General features: G+C 43.5%; 1 protein-coding gene across 1 annotated transcript; it reads left to right on the top strand.

Annotated features, from left to right (window-relative positions):
• Nucleotides 1-220: 220 nt before the first annotated feature.
• Nucleotides 221-8105, top strand: LOC134451916 (uncharacterized). The gene is made up of 6 exons (XM_063202315.1): nt 221-415; nt 4972-5055; nt 6369-6419; nt 6865-7013; nt 7134-7211; nt 7622-8105. Exons 1-6 carry the CDS (start codon nt 358-360, stop codon nt 7712-7714), a joined length of 513 nt encoding a protein of 170 aa, XP_063058385.1. The 5' UTR covers nt 221-357; the 3' UTR covers nt 7715-8105.
• Nucleotides 8106-8583: the final 478 nt, after the last annotated feature.

Below are 8583 nucleotides of genomic sequence, written 5' to 3' on the forward strand. Positions count from 1 at the left end.
TCTGCCTACAGCTCTGCTGCAAAGGGGCATTACAGTACATCATATTGTATTGTAAATTAGTTTTTATTTTTTTGTTGAGCTGACGAAATAAGTCCTTTAAGGCTACTGGGTTAAAATTGAAATCTGGGCACAAAAACAGGAAGTGTCCTGAAATGAATCATTGGAGGAAGCGGCAGCATCTGTAGAGTTGATTAAGTCGAGAAGACAGAACGTGGCCGGTCAGTCTGGAGTGGCGTCAGTGTTGAGGTACAGTAGCTGTAGTGGCCCACTACCACCGAAGAAGAAGAAGAGGAGCAGGCTGTAGAGTATTGTGTTGTGACTGAGGACTCACGCCAGAACAGAACCAGAGCAGCAAACATGCAAGCCAGCGAATCTGCAAATATCCTTAATTTCCCATCTAGGACCCGAGAGTATGGTACGTTTTTTTTGCTAGTTCATCTATTTGGAATGATAGGTATATATATAATTATCATTATTATACATGATTGGAATTGTTCATGAATTAAATCCTTTCCACTCTTATGTTTGGTTTAAATCTTCCTCATCCCACATTTAAGCTGAGATGTGTCATTACAACTGCCAGTTAGGAAAGAAATGTATAAGATATGAAAAATGATAGAAATTACACTGAACTTTAATATGCTTTTGTGCATTTTCGTCTTTGGTGTACTGTAGGCCTTTCCTGTATTCTCTGGGGCTCCTCTGTCGTAGGCTATTTATGGCTCTTCAATTTTCAGCCAATTGAAGGAATCAATTGAAATCTCATCAACGGATTTCTTCTTCTTGATCCATTGTTTTTTTCCCAAGATGGCATTTTTGACGCTGCAAAAGTTTAAATGTATTAGCATGACAGCATTGCCTGCAGTGTCAAGCAATAGTGAAATGAGAACACAAAAATGACCCCAGCCCTAACCCTAATTTGCATTTTGCTACCAATTGTGTTGTGACTGATTCAAACGCATTTGAGAGAAATAGAATTTTCAAAACAATTCTGCATGTCATTTTCATTTAATCCGTTTTGACGCTAAGGTGTTTGTATTGTGGATTTATCTAGTCCATTATCCCAGCTGTCACATTTCTCTAATTGACACTCCTGCATAAACAATTTGTCAGCATTTGCCGATTTGTCCAACGCTAGCACCATATTACCTGTAATAATAATAATTTTTAATAATTGTATTTGTATAGCACTGTGTCATACAAGGCATGTAACTCAAAGTGCTTAACAAATGGAAAAAAAAAAACATTTTTAGAGATAGATTTAAAAGGAGAGGTATAGAGGAGAGGCAGAAAAAGCAGGAAGGCAGAGGAAGAAGAGATAGACAGAGAATGTAGAGTCATAAGGTCAACGTAGGATAGGACCAGGATTCTTAGATGTGTAAGGTCCATAGTGGCTGGGCCTATCATAAGTCATAGATAGTCACACAGAGATTGGGCGCTCAGGTGCGGCCCCTGGTGGCATCAGGGGTGAGGAAAAACTCCCTTTCGCTTGATTCATAGTTTGTAAGGGGGGAAAAAAAGCTCAGTGAAGTCTGAGAAAAAAAGACCCCCTATAGTCAGGAAGAAACCTCAGGCAGAGACCAGCGGCCACCTAGGGGAGCCCCCTGCCAGGGCTGGTTGCGAGTAGTAAGGGCGCTGCGGCAGCTGGGACACTATGACGCCTTGGCAGCTAGGAGTTGGCAAGGATGAAGAGGTGGGTCTTCAGCTGCTTCTTAAAGGAGTCGACGGAGGTGGCTGATCGTATCTCGATGGGGAGGGCGTTCCATCTCTTGGGCGCATAGCAGGCAAACGCGGCGTCGCCGATCTTCTTCTGCAGGGGGGTGGGGGTCCTTAGCAGCTTGGCATCAGTGGACCTGAGAGCTCGAGCAGGGGCATAAAAAGAGAGCATGTCTGAGATATAGCTAGGGGCAAGTCCATTTAATGCTTTAAATACTGTGAGCAGAATCTTAAAGTCGATTCTGTATGAGACAGGTAACCAGTGCAGGTCTGCCAAGACAGGAGAGATGTGCTCTCTCATTCTGGTTCTTGTTAGGATTCTTGCCGCAGAATTTTGAATGAGTTGCAATTTGTCAATTAATTTTTTTGGGAGACCAGAGAAGAGAGCATTGCAGTAGTCTATCCTACTGGTGACAAAGGCATGAATAAGTTTCTCAGCGTCTTGTTGGGGGGCCAAGCCGCGCACTTTGTTAACATTTCTAAGATGGAAAAAAGCAGATTTTGTTATCTTGTTGATGTGAGGCTCAAAGCTCAAATCCGAGTCTATGACCACACCTAGGCTAGTAACCTTATCTTTAATGTGTGTGCTTAGGTCACCTAGGCTTGAGTGGAGTTTTGCACGTTTTTCCTTAGGCCCAATGAGCAACACTTAAGTTTTATCCTCATTTAATTTTAGGAAGTTACTGTTCATCCAATCTGTGATGGCAGACATGCATTTAGTCAAGGCATGAATGGCAGTGGTTTGGCTAGGCTCGACAGAGATATATAGTTGAGTGTCATCGGCATAGCTATGAAAATCAACATTGTGCTCTCTGATGATGGAGCCCAGGGGCAACATATAGAGAGAGAAGAGGAGAGGGCCCAAGCAACTACCCTGAGCAACTCCAAAAGGCACATCATACTTGTTGGAGACGTGTTCTCCGATGGTGACAAAAAACTGCCTTCCTGTAATATATGTTTTGAACCACTCTAAGACGTGACCGGACAAGCCTACCCAAGATTCAAGGCGGTCAATTAGTATGTTGTGGTCTATCATGTCAAAGGCGGCACTGAGGTCGAGGAGGATAAGTGCTGAAACTTTGTTTGCGGCAGTGCTGAGCCTAAGATCACTTATTATTTTGGTTAGGCAAAATAGGTAGGTGTTCATTGTCATCATTAGTCGATAACATTTCAAGTATTCCTGGACTTAAAGTTTTGCACGTGTTTGCACGAGGGGGGGTTCCACTAACTTGAATATTTAACTTTTACACACGCACCTCTGGTACCATTGCCTTTTGCTTTCTGGCCAATCAGCAGCGGTTAGCTAATGGTTAAGTGGTTGAGGAGGTGGTCTTAAGATCAGAGGGATGTGGGTTCAAATCCCACCTTTAGCTCTTTTTACACCTCCATCCATGGCTGAAGTGCCCTTGAGCAAGGCAGCTAAACCCACACTGCTCCAGGGACTGTAACCAATACCCTGTAAATAACTGTAAGTCACTTTGGATGGAAGCGTCAGCTAAGTGTACTGTACTGTAATGTAATAACCTGGTGTCTAGCAGCTCCCTCCCTAGTCCAGAGGGATACAGGTCTCAAGGGGCCAGGACCAACTGTACCCTCTAAGACACACCCCCTTCTGAAGTGGCCCTTGTGCCCTCTCCCATCCTCATCCACACCCCCATTCTAAATTGTACCCTGTACCCTCCCATCCCCATCCCCATTCCAAATTGTACCCTCCCACCCCCATCCCCACCCCCATCCTCACCCCCATTCCAAATTGTCCCCTGTACCCTCCCCCACCCCCATTCCAAATTGTCCCCTGTACCCCTCCCATCCCCATTCCAAATTGTCCCCTGTACCCCTCCCATCCCCATTCCAAATTGTCCCCTGTGTCCCCCCCACCCCCATTCCAAATTGTATCCTTTACCCCCACACCCCTATTCCAAATTGTATCCTTTACCCTCTCTCACCCCCACCCCCACCCCCATTCCAAATTGTCCCACTCTACCCTCCCATCCCCATCCCCATTCCAAATTGTCCCCTGTGTCATCCCCACCCCCATTCCAAATTGTCCCCTGTACGCGGCCGGCCTGGTCATCTGGCACACAGTCCCCAGAGGCAGACGCAGGAGAATGTGAGGATGTCCCATCATGCACAACTTCCTGTCAATGGGAAGGTTGTCAGAGCAGCCCCCGTAGATGACCCCTGTACTCTATATGGGCTAAGCAGTTAGGGTGTCAGACTTGTAGCTCAAAGGTTGCCAGTTCGACTCCCGACCCGCCAGGTTGATGGGGGGAGTAATTAACCAGTGCTCTCCCTCATCCTCCTCCATGACTGAGGTACCCTGAGCATGGTACCGTCCCACCGCACTTCTCCCTTGGGGCGCCATTGGGGGCTACCCCCTTGCACGGCTTAGGCATAAATGCAATTTCTTTGTGTGCAGTGTGCAGTGAACACTTATGTGCTGTGGAGTGCTGTGTCACAATGAGAATGGGAGTTGGAGTTTCCCAGCTGGGTTTTCACTTCACTTCACATTTTTCTCCATTTACTTTCATTGTCCTCCCACAAGGGGGCGACACCTCCTACATTACTCATGCTTCAAGAGTCAGCACCCACAAGAAGTCGCTAGAAACTTGTTTTCCACTTTGTGGGGAATTATCTACTGAGAGGATTGGTGGGATTGGTGTATCGCATGCATTTTGATGAGTTATCGATCGGGTGATTCATAAAGGCTTGGAGCAGGCTTCACCCAAAATTGATTCACCCCCCCCCCCCCTCTCTTCTTTAGGGTGCTGTCTGACCAAAAATATAATCGAAAAATAAGAGAAAAAGGTTGCCCCAATGCGTGAATTTAGAAACCATTACAGCACAGACACATTTTGCTGTGTTGTTATTGATCGAATGATTCTATCAACCTGTTTTTACATTGGTAGTATTAGTACACTAATGACAAATGCCATTAGTGTAGGCCTACGTCCATATGACAAATGCCATTAGTGTACTTCCATAAAATCCTACATGAATGGCAGTTGTCTCTTGGGACCTACTTTTGCATTTCCCATCAACCCATTGCCAAAGTGCAAAAAGAAGATATAATGAACATGCCTTCATTAATTTGTTTGTCTCTCTGTCTCTCTCTCTCTCTCTCTCTCTCTCTCTCTCTCTCTCTCTCTCTCTCTCTCTCTCTCTCTCTCTCTCTCTCTCTCTCTCTCTCTCTCTCTCTCTCGGTCTGTCTCTCTCTCTCTCTCTCTCTCTCTCCCTCTCTCTCCATCTCCATAGGGCTGAGGAGCAGATGGGTTCTAGCGGTCGGCCTCGGCATAGCTGTCCTGCTGGCTGTCACTGTAACGACTTTGGTCATGCACTGTGAGTATGGGACACACATACATCAATCACAGGCCTTAGGCTACAAAGATGTGAGTTAGAGATTGAAGAAACATCAGCATCCGTAAGTCAAAAGCGATGTTTAGCAATAGTAAATAGCAGTATTTTGTAGCCCCATAACATATGCCGTTCCACCAGAGGAACGCTGGAATAGTTTTTGAAAAGACTACCATAGTACTACACTATTATGTTATAACACAGGGCGTTAAGTGAGACATTACGACTTTATTAGCAAATTTATAACAGGGGACGTGTTTTAACAGGTTTTAAAGCGTCCCTGGTGACACCCGTTGGCTTCATGGCTGACATAGGCAGGCTGTCATCAGCAGTTTGCTATAACAGAATTGCCTGCTGTTTTACAAAAGCAGAAAAACTAGCCTATTTAGAAATGACCTCCATTTACAGGGCTTGTAAGCCCCCAATGCATTCTGGGTGAAAAGTGACATCATGTGGTTGTTGTTGTTGATGGTGTGTATGCAGTGGTGTAGTGGGGATTTTTAAAGAAGGGTTACGCTATTTTTAAAGTCATCAAATAATTAGGCAACTTATCATGTCAAGCCCCCCAACTGTCCTTAATCTACCGTCATTGCTTCTCCGTTTTCATCTGTTTGGTCAATCACCTGCAATACTGCTACGTGATCATTCCTTTTTGTATTCTTACATGGGCAGAAGATTTTTTTAAATCTCACTTCAGGAGAAGTGGGTGGACTGCGTACATCCGTGTACCGCGCCCACTACACTCCTGTGTGTATGACAGTAACAGATGCACTTAGGACACTGGATTAGGTGCAATCGGATGATGTACGTTTCTACAAAAATGGCAGTTTGCAAGTGAACAGATTTTGCATAGTTTAAAGACGAAATGAAGCAGTGACCTAATATAGGGGTCTATACCTAGGGGTCTTTAAGTAAAATAAGCCAGCAAATTTTGAAGTCTGAAATTTAAGCCGTTAATAAAAAAAAATGAAGCACAAACACTTAACGTAGTATCACATTTACATGTAATGTGCGTAGCTGACACAAATAGCAATCCTATAAGACAATGTAATCACGTTATATATTGGCGGGGCTGTGTTGCAAACTGATACATGACACTTCAAAATGTTACCCATAACCACAGTAAGTACGGGAGGTGTCCTCATATGATCCGGGTAGCAACACCATAGTTCACTGTCTTCAGTCTTCTTTGGCATGACCTCTCTATTAGAGGTCGTCTTAAAAACTGGTACATTTCATGTGGCTTACTTGAATCTGTCAACTCATTTTTTTCTGTTTGAATTTTGCCACTCTTGCAGACTCACAGCGTAAAGTTGAACGGTCTGCTCCCAAAGCCCCCTCAACACCAAGTGAGTAAAGCAGACAATTCATGTATTTCCTCTGTGAGTTTATTCAGGCCTCCGTCTGGTGCTGTTTACTGTATTTAAAGGTCCCTTGCTTAAAATGTTTAGGTGCCTACTATAAAAGTAAAAAGTTTTGTTGTCCATTCATTAACCTGTCCATGTTCATGAATGATAATCACCTTTGACAAATTCAAGTATCAACACTTTTATACTCTGTGGTGTGTGCGCCTTGGCTTTCTATTCAATTTTATTTCTATTTTCTATTCTGTTCTATTATATTCTACTCTATTCTATTCTATTCTATTCTATTCTATTTTATTATATTCAACTCTATTCTACTCTATTCTATTCTATTCTATTCTATTCTATTCTATTCTATTCTATTCTATTCTATTCTGTTCTATTCTATTCTATTCTATTCTATTCTATTCTATTCTATTGTGTTTTGTAGAGATGAAGAGTAATCAGCAGGAGAGTTGGCAGCTGTTTGATAATGACTTCTACCTCTTCTGGCAAAGCGAGGGGGCAGACTGCGAGACCGCTAAGAAGTTCTGTACCAAACGCCACGCCACGCTCGCCATGGTAGATCAAAATAATGTGGTACGGCCCTTTCTGTTTCAATTCCACTGTATGGTACAATCAAAAACAAACCTAGAAACAGTATGTAGTACTATAAAGGTCTATCGTTAACCTTTCACCCTTGTGTGCGTGTATTTAAAGCAATGGATACAAAAAACATCGAAAGTCAAGCGGCTGTGGATCCTTAAAGACCTGGAAGGATCAGGATCTGACGAGCAGGTACAGTAATAATGGCGAGAGAGTTGACTTCAACACTCAAAGTGCTGATTCAACTCTGTCTGTGTTGAATTAACTCTATAAATCCTACTCTGTTTAGAAAAAGAAAGTGTATAACATGAAAAATGTCCACAAACATATTATGAACATTTGTCAAAATGGGCCTACATGACATCAATTAAGTCGTTTTATTAATTAGTATTGTCTAAAGGACATGCATTGTGTGTGTGTGTGTGTCCGTCTGCACTGTATATTTCCTGTGCACTTTGTGTCGGCTAGTGTTGTTGGCTATGATTATGTCCTCGATTGTAAGTTGCTTTGGTTAAAAAAAAATGTCTGCCAAATGTAATGTAATGTAATGTAATGTAATGTAATGTGTGTAATGTGTGTGTTTTGCTGTGTGGTTTGAACAGACTGGTGGGTCTGCAGATGTGGCGTGTGCTCTGTATCCCTCTGGCTCCAAGAGCGGCAAAGGAAACGGCTGGATCTGCAGGAAAGGAAGCTGAATTCAGAACACAAAGAGTGCGTTGCAATATGCGACCTTGCCTCTTCCACTTGCCTCCTCCACTTGCCTCCTCCACTTGCTTCTCTCCTCGTACCAGGAAGTAATATGTCACGATGACATCACTGACAACAGCATTATATTTCAATATCTTGCAAAAGCTCAATTGTAGAGTCTTTTTCTCATTTGCAATTGGGATGGTGAATGAAAAACAGTCCCTCAAAAGTTGTTGTGGCTAGGCTGACAGCTGGGAAACTTTATCGTTTTCTCCACGGAGGAGGGGCCAGGAGGCGGGACGAGGAGACAAGCGCAAGTGGAGGAGGCAAGGTCGCATATTGCAACGCACTCACACTCACACTATTGGCCAGAGCTGCACTGGGGGAGAACTAGGGCCCAGGCAGGCACTCTTGGCTTAAAGCCCCCCCTCCTCATAATTAGTGGCGCAGAACTGACTCAAAGAAAAACATTTTTTATTTTAATTTACATTTCTGAAAATAGGGGCCCACGAGGGGCCCACCGTGAAATGTTCGCTATTCCTGTCCAGTCCAGCTCACACTATTGGCTGATAAGAAAAGCAGTTGAAAAAGGTAGGGCCGATCAGCTCCAAAAATAAACTTTATTATTTAAAAAGGCATGCCTGATGAAGATCCAGCGTGATCGAAACATTGTTTTTTAAATAATAAAGTTTATTTTTGATCGGCAGTGTGCAGACCTACCTTTTTCAACTGTCTGACTTTTTTGTCTGGCACCTGCAAGTGTTTTTCTACCCAAAACTGATAAAAAGCAATCCTTTGGAATGTGGACATCCTTCATGTTCTACTGACGCAGAGCCTCTGTTATAAATTTACTGTCAACAAAAATGGTAATGACCAT

This window comes from Engraulis encrasicolus, chromosome 7 (assembly GCF_034702125.1).
Source record: "Engraulis encrasicolus isolate BLACKSEA-1 chromosome 7, IST_EnEncr_1.0, whole genome shotgun sequence".
NCBI classification, from domain to species: Eukaryota; Metazoa; Chordata; class Actinopteri; order Clupeiformes; family Engraulidae; genus Engraulis; species Engraulis encrasicolus.

Coding starts and splice junctions, on each gene's coding strand:
- LOC134451916 (XM_063202315.1), top strand. CDS start 358: ATGCAAGCCAGCGAATCTGCAAATATCCTTAATTTCCCATCTAGGACC. Junction 416..4,971: donor ATCTAGGACCCGAGAGTATG/GTACGTTTTTTT, acceptor CCATCTCCATAG/GGCTGAGGAGCAGATGGGTT. Junction 5,056..6,368: donor AACGACTTTGGTCATGCACT/GTGAGTATGGGA, acceptor CCACTCTTGCAG/ACTCACAGCGTAAAGTTGAA.